The sequence below is a fragment of the Pseudophryne corroboree genome (genome assembly GCF_028390025.1).
Source record: "Pseudophryne corroboree isolate aPseCor3 chromosome 2 unlocalized genomic scaffold, aPseCor3.hap2 SUPER_2_unloc_2, whole genome shotgun sequence".
Lineage (NCBI taxonomy): Eukaryota > Metazoa > Chordata > Amphibia > Anura > Myobatrachidae > Pseudophryne > Pseudophryne corroboree.
The window spans coordinates 597,607-616,059 of NW_026967489.1; the positions used below are offsets into that span (position 1 = coordinate 597,607).

At 56.0% G+C, this 18,453-nt stretch overlaps 1 protein-coding gene across 1 annotated transcript in view; it reads right to left on the reverse strand.

The window, feature by feature from the left end:
* Positions 1-12,544: 12,544 nt before the first annotated feature.
* The window catches only part of VPS28 (VPS28 subunit of ESCRT-I), a 103,296-nt gene continuing 97,387 nt past the window's right edge, over positions 12,545-18,453 (reverse strand). The window contains exon 6 of the mRNA XM_063948745.1: positions 12,545-12,857. Within this exon, the coding sequence (XP_063804815.1) occupies positions 12,740-12,857 (118 nt within the window). The 3' untranslated portion in view covers positions 12,545-12,739. The remainder of the gene's footprint in view (positions 12,858-18,453) is intronic.

Consider the following 18,453-nt stretch of genomic DNA (forward strand, 5'->3'; position numbering starts at 1 on the left):
GGAGGTGCTCGTGTGTAGGGAGGAGGAGGTGGTGCGCAGGGAGTAGGTGGTATGTAGGGGGGAGGAGGTGGTTGTGTGCAGGGAGGGGGAGGTGGTGCACGGGGGTGAGGTGGTATGTGGGGGGATGTGGTGTGAAGGGAGGAGGTGCTTGTGTGCAGGGAGGAGGAGGTGGTCGTGTGCAGGGGGGAGGAGGTGGTCGTGTGCAGGGGGGAGGAGGTGGTCGTGTGCAGGGAGGAGGAGGTGGTTGTGTGCAGGGAGGAGGAGGTGGTCGTGTGCAGGGGGGAGGAGGTGGTCGTGTGCAGGGAGGAGGAGGTGGTGCGCAGGGAAGAGGTGGTATGCAGGGGGAGGAGGTGGTCGTGTGCAGGGAGGAGGAGGTATGCTGGGGGGAGGAGGTGGTCGTGTGCAGGGAGGATAAAAAGAATTAGTGAGTGCGCTGTCAGCGGCAGCCTGTATAGGGATGGTAAGTCCCAAAGGTTAGAAACAAGACAAAAAATAAATACTGGCGCCGGCTGAATCTCAAATCAAGGAACGGATGCAAATTGATAAGTAAAACAGTCAATCATACATTTATTACATTGATCTAAAAATTATATATAAAGATAAAAAATGACACGTGTGTGATCACAATAGTGATAAAAAAAAGGGGTTGAGAGTCTCTCAAATGAGCTGAAGACCACTTGGTATTGAATTTGGGCAAGGCACTAAAAATCTGGCTAGACCTTAGTCCTCCACGGTATCCTCATATATAATGGTTGTGAATATTACCATAGTCTCGGAAAGAGGTCCCCTTGGTTCTCAATTGCAGATCGAGGTCCAATAGCAGCAGGGGAATGTCCAGAGACTCCAGAGCAGTGCTGTATGTCGAGGTCCAGGAGGGTTTAAAAGTCCAAATTTTGCCAGAAATTGATGAAGAGAAAATGGTGCCCGTGGTCAGTGTAGTAAAGGCTCAACGCGTTTCGCTGGTCTATAGCACCGCCAGCTTCCTCAGGAGCATATTTTTTATCTTTATATATAATTTTTAGATCAATGTAATAAATGTATGATTTACTGTTTTACTTATCAATTTGCATCCGTTCCTTGATTTGAGATTCAGCCGGCGCCAGTATTTCTTTTTTGTCGTGTGCAGGGAGGAGGTGGTCGTGTGCAGGGAGGGGGAGGTGGTGCACGGGGAGGAGGTGGTATGTAGGTGGGAGGAGAAGGTGGTGCGCAGGGAGGAGGAGGTATGCAGGGGAGAGGAGGTGGTTGTGTGCAGGGAGGAGGAGGTGGTTGTGTGCAGGGAGGAGGAGGTGGTTGTGTGCAGGGAGGAGGAGGTGGTTGTGTGCAGGGAGGAGGAGGTGGTTGTGTGCAGGGAGGAGGAGGTGGTGCGAAGGGAGGAGGAGGTGGTGCGAAGGGAGGAGTACTAATGAGTTTCGGTAGCTGGTATGCAATAGTAATAATAATGTGGGGGTAATAATGAGCAGAAAACTGGATTTTAATACTACCGGTAAATCCCCTTCTCGTAGTCCATAAGGGATACTGGGGTCTTAGTACGATGGGGTCGAAAAGAGCCAGTGCACTTTACATTTCTTCAACTGGGTGTACTGGCTCCTCCCCTCTATGCCCCTCCCACAGCCAGTATAGGTAAAACTGTGCCTGAAGAAGAATGACATACTTGAGAGAAGGAACATAACAAGTGTGGTGAGACTCATACACCAGCACACTATAACATAAACCAACCAGCAACGGCTGGTAACAAAACAGCCACAGCAGAACAGGTAAATCTTTCACAAAGAAAAACCATCAGAAAGTCACCGCACAGAGGCGGGCGCCCAGTATCTCTTATGGACTACAAGAAAAGGATTTACCGGTAGATAAGTAAAATCCTATTTTCTCTAGCATCCTTAAGGGATACTGGGGTCTTAGTATGATGGGGATGTCCCAAAGCTTCCAGAACGGGGGGGAAATGTGCGGTGACATCTGCAGCACCGTTGCCCCAAAGTGGGTATCCTCTTTGGCCAGGGTATCAAACTTGTAGAACTTCACAAAGGTGTTCTTCCCCTGACCAGGTAGCAGCTCGGCATAATTGCAAGACTGAGACTCCACGGGCAGCCGCCCAGGAAGACCCCACCGATCTTGTAGAGTGGGCCTTCAGAGACTGTGGAACAGGTAAGGCTGCCAACACATAGGCCTGTTGGATAGTCAGCCTAAGCCAACGAGCAATGGACTGCTTAGAAGCAGGGCAACCCTTTTTCTATGCATCATAGAGCACAAACAGGGAATCCGTCTTTCTTTTCCGAGCCGTCCTTTTTGACGTAAATCTTCAAGGCTCACACAGTATCCAATGACTCCGGAGGAGCAGAAGTGCCAGCACTATACAAAACAACAATTGGTTGATTCAGGTGGAACGCAGAGACAACCTTCGTAACTGCTGCCTAGTCCTGAGGTCTGCTCTGTCCCCGTAAAAGACCAAGTAGGGGCTTTTACACGATAAGGCCCCCAATTCTGAAACACATCTAGCAGAAGCCAGGGCCAGTAACATCACCGTCTTCCACATGAGGTACTTGTCTTCTACTGTCGTCAGAGGTTCAAACCAGGAGTACTGTCGAAAATCCAACACCACATTCAAATCTCAAGGTGCCGTGGGCGGCACAAACGGAGGTTGTATGTGAAGTACTCCTTGTAAGAAGGTCTTAACTTCTGGCAACACTGTCAACTTCTTCTGAAACAAAATTGAGACGTAAGCCCTTATCCACACCAGCCTGCAAGAAACGTAATAAAAGCCCCAAGTGGAATTCTGCTGGTGGATACGTGCGTTCCTCGCACCAAGAGACATATCTTCTCCAGATAGGATGAGAGTGTTTTGACGTCACAGGCTTTCTGGCCTGAACCAAGGTTGCAATAACCTTTTTAGAAAGGCCTTTGTGATCTAGGATATTCTTCTCAACTTCCAAGCCGCCAAACGAAGTCGCTGTAAGTCCGGGTAGACGAACGGTCCATGCTGTAGAAGATCCTCTCTCATTGGCACAGGCCAAGGGTCTGCGACAGACATATCCAGAAGATCCGCGTACCACGACCTCTGAGGCCAATGCGGGGCAATCAGAATTGCCTGAACTCCCTGATGCGCTTGAACAACCTCGGGAGCAATGGAATCGGAGGAACCAGGTAGACCAGCTGGTAAGGCCAAGGAGACGTCAGCGCATCTATTGCCCTCTTGTTGAGTCGAAAAGCCATCATGTCTATCTGTGGGCAGCCCAACAGGTTGATCATCTGTTGAAACACCTGTTGGTGGAGACCCCACTCTCCCGGGTGGAGATTGTGACGACTCAGGAAGTTCGCTTCCCAGCTGTCCACCCCCGGAATGAAGATGGCGGACATTGCTCTTGCGTTTCTTTCTGTCCAGAGGAGTATCTTTGACACCTCTCGCATGCAGGCTCTGCTTTTTGTCCCTCCTTGTCGATTTATGTAAGACACCGCCGTGGCATTGTCCGACTGAACTTGGATCACCCGATCCCCGAGCAGAGGAGAGGTCTGAAGCAGAGCATTGTAGATCGCCCAAAGTTCCAGAATGTTGATTGGAAGAAGGGCTTAGTGGGTTGACCATCTGCCCTGGAACTGAGCCCCTTGGGTGACAACTCCCCATCCTCTCAGACTCGCATCTGTCATGACGAGGATCCAATCCTGAATCCCGAAACTGCGACCTTCCAGCAGGTTTGAGGACTGTAGCCACCACAGGAAGGAGATCCTGGCCTGAGGTGACAGACATTATTATCCAGTGCATCTGAAGAAGTGATTTGGACCACTTGCTCAGGAGATCCAATTGAAATGTTCTGGCATGGAACCTTCCATACTGGATGGCCTCGTATGAGGCTACCATTTTTCCCAACAATTTTATGCAAAGATGGATGGAGTGTCCTTGCTTTGTCCTCTGGGAGGAACACTTTCTGAGCCACAGTATCCAGAAACATTCCCAGGAACAGGAGCCGCTGAGTAGGCTCCAGGTGGGACTTCTGTAAATTTAGGATCCACCTATATTGTGACAGCAGATGAATAGTATGGTCTATATTGAGCATTAGAAGTTCCCTGGATCTCGCTTTTATCAAGAGATTGTTCAGGTAAGGGACAATATTAATCCCCTGGACTTTGAGCTGGAACATCATCTCCACCATTACCTTCGTGAAGACCCTCCGAGCTGTGGACAGGCCGAATGGTAGTGCCTGGAACTGGTAGCGATTGTTCTGCAGGGCAAACCGCATGTAAGCCTGATGAGGCGGCCAAATTGGGATATGGAGATAAGCGTCCTTTATATCCAGGGAGACCAGGAACTCCCATTCCTCCAGGCCCGCAATCACTGCTTGCAGGGATTCCATCTTGAACTTAAAAACCTTTAGGTAAGGGTTCAAAGATTTTAGATTCAGAATGGGCCTTACTGAACCGTCCGGTTTAGATACTACAAACAGGTTGGAGTTACAACCCTTTCCTTGTTGTTGTAGTGGTATTGGAACAATGATTTGGGACTGGACCAACTTTAAGATGGCCTGTTGCAGTGTAACTCATATCCTTCAAAAACTGGGAAGCTTGATTTGAATAATTGGTGGGGAGGAGCGTTGTCTAACTCCAGCTGGTAGCCCTGAGAAATGAGATCCTTTATCCAGGTATCCTGGCAGGAGCTTTCTCAGATGCGGCTTAAGTGACGCAGTCGAGCTCCCACCTCAAGATCTCCTCGGGTGCGGGGGAAGGGGAGGGGGGATGGTTTTCTTGCCTTACCTCTGGTGCCTCATGGGAGGCACCTCTGGCTCTTGATCTAAACGTTGTAGTCTGAAAGGACTGTGTAGATGGGCCTGGATAGGAACGCCTAGCCGGCAGGGCTCCAGAGGGGAGAAACATGGATTTTCCTGCAGTAACCTTAGAAATCCAAGTATCCAACTCAACCCTGAATAGCCACTCCCGAGAAAAGAAGAGACTCCACACTGTGCTTGGAATCTACGTCCGCAATCCATTGACGCAGCCCCTCTGCCCTGCGTGCTGACACTGCCATGGCAGTAGTCCTAGCATTGATAGTGCCTATTTCTCTGAGAGTCACACAAGACGCGTGCAGTGTCCTGAATGTGTTTTATGAGAGTCACTGTAGTGACCAGGGGTATATCCCGCCCATGTATGAATGGCATGTGTCATCCAGCAACCTGCAAGCACAGGTCTTTGTGATACGCCAGCCGCTGTGTAAGTAGACTTTAGTGTAGCCTCTATCTTCCTATCCCCAGGATCCTTCAGTATAAAGGAGCCAGGAGCTGGTAGTACCACCTTTTTTGAGAGGCGGGAGACTGAGAGGTCTACGGCTGGTGGTTCTTCCAAATTTTTCCTACCTTCTGGTGAAAATGGGAAAGTGTTTAGAAACTGTTTAGTAACCTGATATTTCTCTATCGTCCTAGTGGATGCTGGGGCTCCTGAAAGGACCATGGGGAATAGCGGCTCCGCAGGAGACAGGGCACAAAAAGTAAAGCTTTACGATCAGGTGGTGTGTACTGGCTCCTCCCCCTATGACCCTCCTCCAGACTCCAGTTAGATTTTTGTGCCCGGCCGAGAAGGGTGCAATCTAGGTGGCTCTCCTAAAGAGCTGCTTAGAAAAAGTTTAGCTTAGGTTTTTTATTTTACAGTGAGTCCTGCTGGCAACAGGATCACTGCAGCGAGGGACTTAGGGGAGAAGGAGTCAACTCACCTGCGTGCAGGATGGATTGGCTTCTTGGCTACTGGACATCAAGCTCCAGAGGGACGATCACAGGTACAGCCTGGATGGGTCACCGGAGCCGCGCCGCCGGCCCCCTTGCAGATGCTGAAGACAGAAGATGGTCCAGAATCGGCGGCAGAAGACTCCTCAGTCTTCTTAAGGTAGCGCACAGCACTGCAGCTGTGCGCCATTGCTCTCAGCACACTTCACACGGCAGTCACTGAGGGTGCAGGGCGCTGGGGGGGGGGGCGCCCTGGGCAGCAATGAGAAACCTTTTTTAGGCATAAAATACCTCACATATAGCCTCCGGGGGCTATATGGAGATATTTAACCCCTGCCTGAATCCATTGAAGAGCGGGAGACGAGCCCGCCGAAAAAGGGGCGGGGCCTATCTCCTCAGCACACGGCGCCATTTTCCTCTCACAGCTCCGCTGGTCAGGAAGGCTCCCAGTCTCTCCCCTGCACTGCACTACAGAAACAGGGTAAAACAAGAGAGGGGGGCCAAAATTGTGGCATTATATATATATTTAAAGCAGCTATATAGGGAGCACTTATTATAAGGCTATCCCTGTCATATATAGCGCTTTTGGTGTGTGCTGGCAGACTCTCCCTCTGTCTCCCCAAAGGGCTAGTGGGTCCTGTCTTCGTTTAGAGCATACCCTGTGTGTCTGCTGTGTGTCGGTACGTGTGTGTCGACATGTATGAGGACGATGTTGGTGAGGAGGCGGAGCAATTGCCTGTAATGGTGATGTCACTCTCTAGGGAGTCGACACCGGAATGGATGGCTTATTTAGGGAATTACGTGATAATGTCAACACGCTCCAAGGTCGGTTGACGACATGAGACGGCCGACAAACAGTTAGTACCGGTCCAGACGTCTCAGAAACACCGTCAGGGGTTTTTAAAACACCCGTTTACTTTAGTCGGTCGACACAGACACAGACACGGTCACTGAATCCAGTGTCGACGGTGAATAAACAAACGTATTCCTTATTAGGGCCACATGTTAAGGGCAATGAAGGAGATGTTACATATTTCTGATACTACAAGTACCACAAAAGAGGGTATTATGTGGGATGTGAAAAAACTACCGTAGTTTTTCCTGAATCAGATAAATTAAATGAAGTGTGTGATGATGCGTGGGTTCCCCCCGATAGAAAATTATGGGCGGTATACCTTTTCCCGCCAGAAGTTAGGGCGCGTTGGGAAACACCCCTTAGGGTGGATAAGGCGCTCACACGCTTATCAAAACAAGTGGCGGTACCATCTATAGATAGGGCCGTCCTCAAGGAGCCAGCTGACAGGAGGCTGGAAAATATCATAAAAAGTATATACACACATACTGGTGTTATACTGCGACCAGCGATCGCCTCAGCCTGGATGTGCAGAGCTGGGGTGGCTTGGTCGGATTCCCTGACTGAAAATATTGATACCCTGGATAGGGACAGTATTTTATTGACTATAGAGCATTTAAAGGATGCATTTTCTATATATGCGAGATGCACAGAGGGATATTTGCACTCTGGCATCAAGAGTAAGTGCGATGTCCATATCTGCCAGAAGATGTTTATGGACACGACAGTGGTCAGGTGATGCAGATTCCAAACGGCAAAAAGGTGTATTGCCGTATAAAGGAAGAGGAGTTATTTGGGGTCGGTCCATGGGACCTGGTGGCCACGGCAACTGCTGGAAAATCCACCGTTTTTACCCTAAGTCACATCTCTGCAGAAAAAGACACCGTCTTTTCAGCCTCAGTCCTTTCGTCCCTATAAGAGTCATATCTGTCCAGGGATAGAGGAAAGGGAAGAAGACTGCAGCAGGCAGCCCTTCCCCAGGAACAGAAGCATTCTACCGCTTCTGCCAAGCTCTCAGCATGACGCTGGGACCGTACAGGACCCCGGGATCCTACAAGTAGTATCCCAGGGGTACAGGTTGGAATGTCGAGACCAAGGTCTCCCTCCGACAAGGAGGCAGTATGGGAAACAATTCACAAGCTGTATTCCCAGCAGGTGATAATCAAATTACCCCTCCTACAACAAGAAAAGGGGTATTATTCCACACTATATTGTGGTACTGTAGCCAGAAGACTAGGTGAGACCTATTCTAAATCTAAAAAAATTTGAACACTTACAAAGGTTCAAATCATGATGGAGTCACTCAGAGCAGTGATAACGAACCAGGAAGAAGAGGACTATATAGTGTCCCGAGACATGAGGGATGCTTACCTCCATGTCCCAAATTTGCCCTTCTCACTAAGGGTACCTCAGGTTCGTGGTACAGAACTGTCACTATCAGTTTCAGACGCTGCCGTTTGGATTGTCCACGGCACCCCGGGTCTTTACCAAGGTAATGGCCGAAATGATGATTCTTCTTCGAAGAAAAGGCGTCTAAATTATCCCTTACTTGGACGATCTCCTGATAAGGGCAAATGTCCAAGGAACAGTTGGAGGTCGGAGTAGCACTATCTCGGATACTGCTACAACAGCACGGGTGGATTCTAAATATTCCAAAATCGCAGCTGATCCCGACGACAAGTCTGCTGTGCCTAGGGATGATTCTGGACACAGTCCAGAAAAAGGTGTTTCTCCCGGAAGAGAAAGCCAGGGAGTTATCCGAGCTAGTCAGGAACCTCCTAAAATCAGTGCATCATTGCACAAGGGTCCTGGTAAAAATGGTGACTTCCTACGAAGCAATTCCATTCGGCAGATTTCACGTAAGAATTTTTCAGTAGGATCTGCTGGACAAATGGTCCGGATCGCATCTTCAGATGCATCAGCGGATAACCCTATATCCAAGGACAAGGGTGTCTCTCCTGTGGTGGTTACAGAGTGCTCATCTTCTAGAGGGCCGCAAATTCGGCATTCAGGATTGGATGCTGGTGACCACGGAGGCCAGCCCGAGAGGCTGGGGAGCAGTCACACAAGGAAAAAATTTCCAGGGAGTGTGATCAAGTCTGGAGACTTTTCTCCACATAAATATACTGGAGCTAAGGCTAAATTTATAATACTCTAAGCTTAGCAAGACCTCTGCTTCAAGGTCAGCCGGTATTGATCCAGTGGGAAAAACATCACGGCAGTCGCCCACGTAAATAAACAGGGCGGCACAAGAAGCAGGAGGGCATTCTGGCAAAAAACTGCAAGGACTTTTCGCTGGGCGGAAAATCATGTGATAGCACTGTCAGCAGGGTTTCATTCCGGGAATGGAAACTGGGAAGCAGATTTCCTCAGCAGGCACGACCTCCACCCGGCAGAGTGGAAACTTCATCGGGAAGTTTTCCACATGATTGTAAACCGTTGGGAAATACCAAAGGTGGACATGATGGCGTCCCGTCTGAACAAAAAACGGGACAGGTATTGCGCCAGGTTAAGAGACCCTCAGGCAATAGCTGTGGACGTTCTGGTAACACCGTGGATGTACCAGTCGGTGTATGTGTTCCATCCTCTGCTTCTCATACCTAAGGTACTGAGAATTATAAGACGTAGAGGAGTAAGAACTATACTCATGGCTCCGGATTAGCCAAGAAGGACTTGGTACCCGGAACTTCAAGAGATGCTCACAGAGGACTTATGGCCTCTGCCGCTAAGAAGGGACTTGTTTCAGCAAGTACCATGTCTGTTCCAAGACTTACCGCAGATGCGTTTGACGGCATGGCGGTGGAACGCCGGATCCTAAGGGAAAAAGGCATTCCGGAAGAGGTCATTCCTACCCTGGTCAAAGCCAGAAAGGAGGTGACCGCACAACATTATCACCACATGTGGCAAAAATATGTTGCGTGGTGTGAGGCCAGAAAGGCCCCACGAAGAAATTTCAACTCGGTCGATTCCTGCATTTCCTGCAAACAGGAGTGTCTATGGGCCTCAAATTGGGGTCCATTAAGGTTCAAATTTCGGCCCTGTCGATTTTCTTCCAGAAAGAATTGGCTTCAGTTCCTGAAGTCCAGAAGTTTGTCAAGGGAGTATTGCATATACAACCCCCTTTTGTGCCTCCAGTGGCACTGTGGGATCTCAACGTAGTTCTGGGATTCCTCAAATCACATTGGTTTAAAACCAATTCAAATCTGTGGATTTGAAGCATCTCACATGAAAAGTGACCATGCTCTTGGCCCTGGCCTGGACCAGGCGAGTGTCAAATTGGTGTTTTTTTCTCAAAAAAAGCCCATATCTGTTTGTCCATTCGGACAGGGCAGAGCTGCGGACTCGTCCCCAGTTCTCTCCCTAAGGTGGTGTCAGTGTTTTACCTGAACCAGCTTATTGTGGTGCCTTGCACCTACTAGGGACTTGGAGGACTCCAAGTTGCTAGACGTTGTCAGGGCCCTGAAAATATGTTTCCAGGACGGCTGGAGTCAGGAAAACTGACTTGCTGTTATCCTGTATGCACCCAACAAACTGGGTGCTCTTGCTTCTAAGCAGACTATTGCTAGTTGGATGTGTAATACAATTCAGCTTGCACATTCTGTGGCAGGCCTGCCACAGCCAAAATATGTAAATGCCCATTCCACAAGGAAGGTGGGCTCATCTTGGGCGGCTGCCCGAGGGGTCTCGGCTTTACAACTTTGCCGAGCGGCTATTTAGTCAGGGGCAAACACGTTTGTAAAATCCTACAAATTTGATACCCTGGCTAAGGAGGACCTGGAGTTCTCTCATTCGGTGCTGCAGAGTCATCCGCACTCTCCCGCCCGTTTGGGAGCTTTGGTATTATCCCCATGGTCCTTTCAGGAACCCCAGCATCCACTAGGACGATAGAGAAAATAAGAATTTACTTACCGATAATTCTATTTCTCGGAGTCCGTAGTGGATGCTGGGCGCCCATCCCAAGTGCGGATTGTCTGCAATACTTGTACATAGTTACAAAAATCGGGTTATTATTGTTGTGAGCCATCTTTTCAGAGGCTCCGCTGTTATCATACTGTTAACTGGGTTCAGATCACAGGTTGTACAGTGTGATTGGTGTGGCTGGTATGAGTCTTACCCGGGATTCAAAATCCTTCCTTATTGTGTACGCTCGTCCGGGCACAGTACCTAACTGAGGCTTGGAGGAGGGTCATAGGGGGAGGAGCCAGTACACACCACCTGATCGTAAAGCTTTACTTTTTGTGCCCTGTCTCCTGCGGAGCCGCTATTCCCCATGGTCCTTTCAGGAACCCCAGCATCCACTACGGACTCCGAGAAATAGAATTATCGGTAAGTAAATTCTTATTTTTTCATCAGGATTTTTCCAGGTTAGCTTAAATACGTCCTCTAGTTCCGGAGAATCAGGAAAAGTGACACTGAGTTTTTTCTGTGCTAGGAAATACGAGTGCGGCGTCTTCCAAGGGGATTTTAATACATCCCTGATAGCAATAATGAGGGGCTTAATACCCTGTGCAGAAGGTGAATTCTCTATATTAGGTTCTAATTCCTCCCCCTCCTCCTGTACGTCTTCCTCAGATTCTGAGAGCAAATCAGGCAGCCCACGTTTAAGTGGTCCTGAACTAGGGAGGGGGGTTGTTTGTCATCTGCCTCAGCAGCCAGGTCTACAACAGCCTGCTGCAGTTGTTATGTCTTCTGATTATTAGCAGTGAGCTGGGATGACATGTCTGCCATCATAGATTTTATGGCACCGAGCCAGGATGGCTCCTGACCCTCCCCCCAATCTCCTCACTAACTTGGGAAGACTGACTGCATTGTTCATGATAGGGAACCCGTTTTAGAAGGAGGCTGGTGTGACATACACTGCATAACTGGTGTTTTACCATGTTTACAGCAGACAACACACACACACGCAAGGTACAATAGCAAGCCTGCCCTTACACTGTATGTGAGAGGGGGAGACAGAGTGAGAGAGCGAGACACCCAAGCCTGTCAGACTCCGTAAATCTGCAGGCTGTGTATATGTATGTATATAATAATATCACACAGTAGAAACCGGATTTCGTGTCCCTTTCAGGACATTAGTTTGTGTACAATAGCGGTACTCCCAGTTTTCCACCCCTGTACCAGTTTTCCTGCATGTCCCGAGCGTCTGGAGGAGCGGTGTGCCTTGCTGCTGCAGCTCTAAGCAAAGGAAGGCGCCAAAATGCCGCTGGTCCCACTCTGAGGAAGCTCCGCCCCCTGTAGTGGCATGTAGATATTTATATTGGCAAAGCCTCCTAACAAGTGTAAAACCTCACATGAATGCTAGTTTTTCACTACTGCTGACAGTCACACAGGGGGTCTATAGCGGGTCCCCCCAGGGGGGTCCCGTATGCCGCCCCTGCGATTGCGCTGCACCAAGAACCGGGGGACCCCCCAAGAAGGGCCCCCGGTTTGTACTCACCTTCAGGCTTTTGTTAGCGGTGTGCTGCGATTGCGTTCGCCAAGGCGCAATGCCTTGCGGTACCAACAGAGTGAAGTATATGAATATACAGGGTCCTGTATCGCTGATACGCTGAACACCAGAGATGCAGGTAGTGTCCCAGATAACTTGCGTGAGGAGAGCAGGTTGAGGGGACCAGGACCTAGAGCCAGCAGACAAGCACAGAGAACACTTGCAGGTACAAGTGGGGACGTGGTCTAGAGGTAGATCTGAGGTAATGATCTGGCACAGGAAGTCTTATGAGGCAGGATTAGGGTGTACAGGTGTGCCCACAGCTGCTGAATCAGACTGCAGGGACACAGACCAGAGTGTGCTAGTAGCACCAGAGCAGAGAGAGACACCTCAGGCAGGGAAGTGGTTACAATAGGTGCCAATCCCGCACAAGCTCCAGGTGACAGGTTTAGCAGTAAGTGAGACCTCATGTATGGGCTGATAGTGGCCTTCTAGGGATATCTTCTCTCCTGAGACCATTACTGGCCGTACACGCCATATTACCGACACAAAACCGGATTAGGTATAATGATCATATATTTATTAATATATAAACAAGGAAAATACAACAATAGGGGGAAGTACGAGACGCTAAACAGACACTTTTCTCTACTGCACAATGTCTTCACACACTTGGCGTTCCTGGAGATCCAGCCCCGCTCTCCGAGGGTTCAGAATGGAGACGTGAGGGGAAGGTAACAGCACATTGCATCGCTAGGAATGCAGGAACCGATTGAAGGCGTTATATGCAGATTCTAGATCAAACAACATCTGGCGAACCTGAGAGTCATCCAGCTCATCTGATGCAGACATACTGCTGAGCTTCTGCAGCCTGAGAACGACAAGATGCAGGAGGAAACCATCAGGACACCCTGAAGGACAACAAGGTCCAGATATTTGGCACTAAGTCACGTATAAGTGAGAACAGATGAGTGGGAGGATGAACGAAAGCGTAGCACAGCACCTGACTACCACACACGTGACGCAGCGGCTGTACGGCCTGGGGGGGTGGGGGGGGGCGCTGTGGGAGAGGTGCAGCGGCTGTACTGCCTGTGGGGGGGGGGGGGAGCGCTGTGGGAGAGATGCAGCGGCTGTACTGGGCCTGGGGGGGGGGGGAGCGCTGTGGGAGAGATGCAGCGGCTGTACTGGGCCTGGGGGGGGGGGGGCGCTGTGGGAGAGGTGCAGCGGCTGTACTGGGCCTGGGGGGGGGGGGGGGGGGCGCTGTGGGAGAGGTGCAGCGGCTGTACTGCCTGTGGGGGGGGGGGGGGCGCTGTGGGAGAGGTGCAGCGGCTGTACTGCCTGTGGGGGGGGGGGGGGGAGCGCTGTGGGAGAGATGCAGCGGCTGTACTGGGCCTGGGGGGGGGGGGGGGCGCGCTGTGGGAGAGGTGCAGCGGCTGTACTGGGCCTGGGGGGGGGGGGGCGCTGTGGGAGAGGTGCAGCGGCTGTACTGGGCCTGGGGGTGGGGGGGGCGCTGTGGGAGAGATGCAGCGGCTGTACTGGGCCTGGGGGGGGGGGGGCGCTGTGGGAGAGATGCAGCGGCTGTACTGGGCCTGCGGGGGGGGGGTGCTGTGGGAGAGATGCAGCGGCTGTACTGGGCCTGGGGGGGGGGGGGGGCGCTGTGGGAGAGATGCAGCGGCTGTACTGGGCCTGGGGGGGGGGGCGCTGTGGGAGAGATGCAGCGGCTGTACTGGGCCTGCGGGGGGCGCTGTGGGAGAGGTGCAGCGGCTGTACTGGGCCTGCGGGGGGCGCTGTGGGAGAGATGCAGCGGCTGTACTGGGCCTGTGGGGGGCGCTGTGGGAGAGATGCAGCGGCTGTACTGGGCCCTGCGGGGGGCGCTGTGGGAGAGATGCAGCGGCTGTACTGGGCCTGGGGGGGGGGCGCTGTGGGAGAGGTGCAGCGGCTGTACTGGGCCTGCGGGGGGCGCTGTGGGAGAGATGCAGCGGCTGTACTGGGCCTGCGGGGGGCGCTGTGGGAGAGGTGCAGCGGCTTGTACTGGGCCTGGGGGGGGGGGGGGGCGCTGTGGGAGAGATGCAGCAGCTGTACTGGGCCTGGGGGGGGGGGCGCTGTGGGAGAGATGCAGCGGCTGTACTGGGCCTGGGGGGGGGGGGGGGGGGCGCTGTGGGAGAGATGCAGCGGCTGTACTGGGCCTGCGGGGGGGCGCTGTGGGAGAGATGCAGCGGCTGTACTGGGCCTGCGGGGGGCGCTGTGGGAGAGGTGCAGCGGCTGTACTGGGCCTGGGGGGGGGGGGGGGGCGCTGTGGGAGAGATGCAGCAGCTGTACTGGGCCTGGGGGGGGGGGGGCGCTGTGGGAGAGATGCAGCGGCTGTACTGGGCCTGGGGGGGGGGGGGGGCGCTGTGGGAGAGATGCAGCGGCTGTACTGCCTGGGGGGGGCGCTGTGGGAGAGGTGCAGCGGCTGTACTGGGCCTGCGGGGGGGCGCTGTGGGAGAGATGCAGCGGCTGTACTGGGCCTGTGGGGGGCGCTGTGGGAGAGATGCAGCGGCTGTACTGGGCCTGCGGGGGGGCGCTGTGGGAGAGGTGCAGTGGCTGTACTGGGCCTGGGGGGGGGGGGGGGGCGCTGTGGGAGAGGTGCAGCGGCTGTACTGGGCCTGGGGGGGGGGGGGCGCTGTGGGAGAGGTGCAGTGGCTGTACTGGGCCTGGGGGGGGCGCTGTGGGAGAGATGCAGCGGCTGTACTGGGCCTGTGGGGGGCGCTGTGGGAGAGATGCAGCGGCTGTACTGGGCCTGCGGGGGGCGCTGTGGGAGAGATGCAGCGGCTGTACTGGGCCTGCGGGGGGGCGCTGTGGGAGAGATGCAGCGGCTGTACTGGGCCTGGGGGGGGGCGCTGTGGGAGAGATGCAGCGGCTGTACTGGGCCTGTGGGGGGCGCTGTGGGAGAGATGCAGCGGCTGTACTGGGCCTGGGGGGGGCGCTGTGGGAGAGATGCAGCGGCTGTACTGGGCCTGTGGGGGGGCGCTGTGGGAGAGATGCAGCGGCTGTACTGGGCCTGCGGGGGGCGCTGTGGGAGAGATGCAGCGGCTGTACTGGGCCTGCGGGGGGCGCTGTGGGAGAGATGCAGCGGCTGTACTGGGCCTGCGGGGGGCGCTGTGGGAGAGATGCAGCGGCTGTACTGGGCCTGCGGGGGGGGACGCTGTGGGAGAGGTGCAGCGACTGTACTGGGCCTGGGGGGGGGGACGCTGTGGGAGAGATGCAGCGGCTGTACTGGGCCTGTGGGGGGGGGAGCGCTGTGGGAGAGATGCAGCGGCTGTACTGGGCCTGGGGGGGGGGGGGCGCTGTGGGAGAGATGCAGCGGCTGTACTGGGCCTGGGGGGGGGACGCTGTGGGAGAGATGCAGCGGCTGTACTGGGCCTGCGGGGGGCGCTGTGGAGAGATGCAGCGGCTGTACTGGGCCTGGGGGGGGGCGCTGTGGGAGAGATGCAGCGGCTGTACTGGGCCTGTGGGGGGCGCTGTGGGAGAGATGCAGCGGCTGTACTGGGCCTGCGGGGGGCGCTGTGGGAGAGATGCAGCGGCTGTACTGGGCCTGCGGGGGGCGCTGTGGGAGAGATTGCAGCGGCTGTACTGGGCCTGCGGGGGGCGCTGTGGGAGAGATGCAGCGGCTGTACTGGGCCTGCGGGGGGGACGCTGTGGGAGAGGTGCAGCGACTGTACTGGGCCTGGGGGGGGGGGGACGCTGTGGGAGAGATGCAGCGGCTGTACTGGGCCTGTGGGGGGGGGAGCGCTGTGGGAGAGATGCAGCGGCTGTACTGGGCCTGGGGGGGGGGGGCGCTGTGGGAGAGATGCAGCGGCTGTACTGGGCCTGGGGGGGGGGGCGCTGTGGGAGAGATGCAGCGGCTGTACGGCCTGGGGGGGGGCGCTGTGGGAGAGGTGCAGCGGCTGTACTGGGCCTGGGGGCGGGGGGGCGCTGTGGGAGAGATGCAGCGGCTGTACTGGGCCTGGGGGGGGGGCGCTGTGGGAGAGATGCAGCGGCTGTACTGGGGCCTGGGGGGGGGGGCGCTGTGGGAGAGATGCAGCGGCTGTACGGCCTGGGGGGGGGGGGGCGCTGTGGGAGAGGTGCAGCGGCTGTACGGCCTGGGGGGGGGAGCGCTGTGGGAGAGATGCAGCGGCTGTACTGGGCCTGGGGGGGGGGGCGCGCTGTGGGAGAGATGCAGCGGCTGTACTGGGCCTGGGGGGGGGGCGCTGTGGGAGAGGTGCAGCGGCTGTACTGGGCCTGGGGGTGGGGGGGGGGGCGCTGTGGGAGAGATGCAGCGGCTGTACTGGGCCTGCGGGGGGCGCTGTGGGAGAGATGCAGCGGCTGTACTGGCCTGCGGGGGGGGCGCTGTGGGAGAGGTGCAGCGGCTGTACTGGGCCTGCGGGGGGGGGGGGGGGGGCTGTGGGAGAGATGCAGCGGCTGTACTGGGCCTGGGGGGGGGGGCGCTGTGGGAGAGATGCAGCGGCTGTACTGGGCCTGGGGGGGGGGGCGCTGTGGGAGAGGTGCAGCGGCTGTACTGGGCCTGGGGGGACGACGCTGTGGGAGAGATGCAGCGGCTGTACTGGGCCTGGGGGGGGGGGCGCTGTGGGAGAGATGCAGCGGCTGTACTGGGCCTGCGGGGGGCGCTGTGGGAGAGATGCAGCGGCTGTACTGGGCCTGTGGGGGGCGCTGTGGGAGAGATGCAGCGGCTGTACTGGGCCTGGGGGGGGGACGCTGTGGGAGAGATGCAGCGGCTGTACTGGGCCTGGGGGGGGGGGGGCGCTGTGTGAGAGGTGCAGCGGCTGTACTGGGCCTGCGGGGGGGGGGGGCTGTTGGAGAGATGCAGCGGCTGTACTGGGCCTGGGGGGGGGGGGGGGGCGCTGTGGGAGAGATGCAGCGGCTGTACTGGGCCTGCGGGGGGCGCTGTGGGAGAGATGCGCGGCTGTACTGGGCCTGGGGGGGGGAGCGCTGTTGGAGAGATGCAGCGGCTGTACTGGGCCTGGGGGGGGGGGGAGCGCTGTGGGAGAGATGCAGCGGCTGTACTGGGCCTGCGGGGGGGGTGGTGCTGTGGGAGAGATGCAGCGGCTGTACTGGGCCTGGGGGGGGGGGAGCGCTGTGGGAGAGATGCAGCGGCTGTACTGGGCCTGCGGGGGGGGGGGTGCTGTGGGAGAGATGCAGCGGCTGTACTGCCTGGGGGGGGGCGCTGTGGGAGAGATGCAGCGGCTGTACTGGGCCTGGGGGGGGGGGCGCTGTGGGAGAGGTGCAGCGGCTGTACTGGGCCTGGGGGCGCTGTGGGAGAGGTGCAGCGGCTGTACTGGCCTGGGGGGGGGGGGGGGGGGGCGCTGTGGGAGAGATGCAGCTGCTGTACTGGGCCTGGGGGGGGCGCTGTGGGAGAGATGCAGCGGCTGTACTGGGCCTGCGGGGGGGCGCTGTGGGAGAGATGCAGCGGCTGTACTGGGGGGGGGGGTGCTGTGGGAGAGATGCAGCGGCTGTACTGGGCCTGGGGGGGGGGGGAACGCTGTGGGAGAGATGCAGCGGCTGTACTGGGCCTGGGGGGGGGGGAACGCTGTGGGAGAGGTGGCAGCGGCTGTACTGGGCCTGGGGGGGGGGGGGGATGCTGTGGGAGAGGTGCAGCGGCTGTACTGGGCCTGGGGGGGGGGGGAACGCTGTGGGAGAGATGCAGCGGCTGTACTGGGCCTGGGGGGGGGGAACGCTGTGGGAGAGGTGCAGCGGCTGTACTGGGCCTGGGGGGGGGGGACGCTGTGGGAGAGGTGCAGCGGCTGTACTGGGCCTGGGGGGGGGGGGACGCTGTGGGAGAGGTGCAGCGGCTGTACTGGGCCTGTGGGGGGCGCTGTGGGAGAGATGCAGCGGCTGTACTGGGCCTGTGGGGGGCGCTGTGGGAGAGATGCAGCGGCTGTACTGGCCTGGGGGGGGGGGACGCTGTGGGAGAGATGCAGCGGCTGTACTGGGCCTGGGGGGGGGGGGGACGCTGTGGGAGAGGTGCAGCGGCTGTACTGGGCCTGGGGGGGGGGGGACGCTGTGGGAGAGGTGCAGCGGCTGTACTGGGCCTGGGGGGGGGGGAACGCTGTGGGAGAGATGCAGCGGCTGTACTGGGCCTGGGGGGGGGGGGCGCTGTGGGAGAGGTGCAGTGGCTGTACTGGGCCTGCGGGGGGTGCTGTGGGAGAGGTGCAATATGATCCAATGAAACGCATCAGACTCAACCACTACATAGAGCAATAAACTCTTCTAATCAGAATCACAAGTGACCATTCCCTTCCCCTGGTCTGTGTGACTTCTCTCCATCATTACACCACTGACAATCATTGTATTACTTTCTCATACCGGCCACTGTGGCTTCTACCAGGTGTGGCCGTGTTCTGTAATTATACAGCATGCAGCAGCAACAATGCTAACCACTGTGCCACCACACACATAAGCCTTTAGTAACATGGCCGGTAGCATGAGTG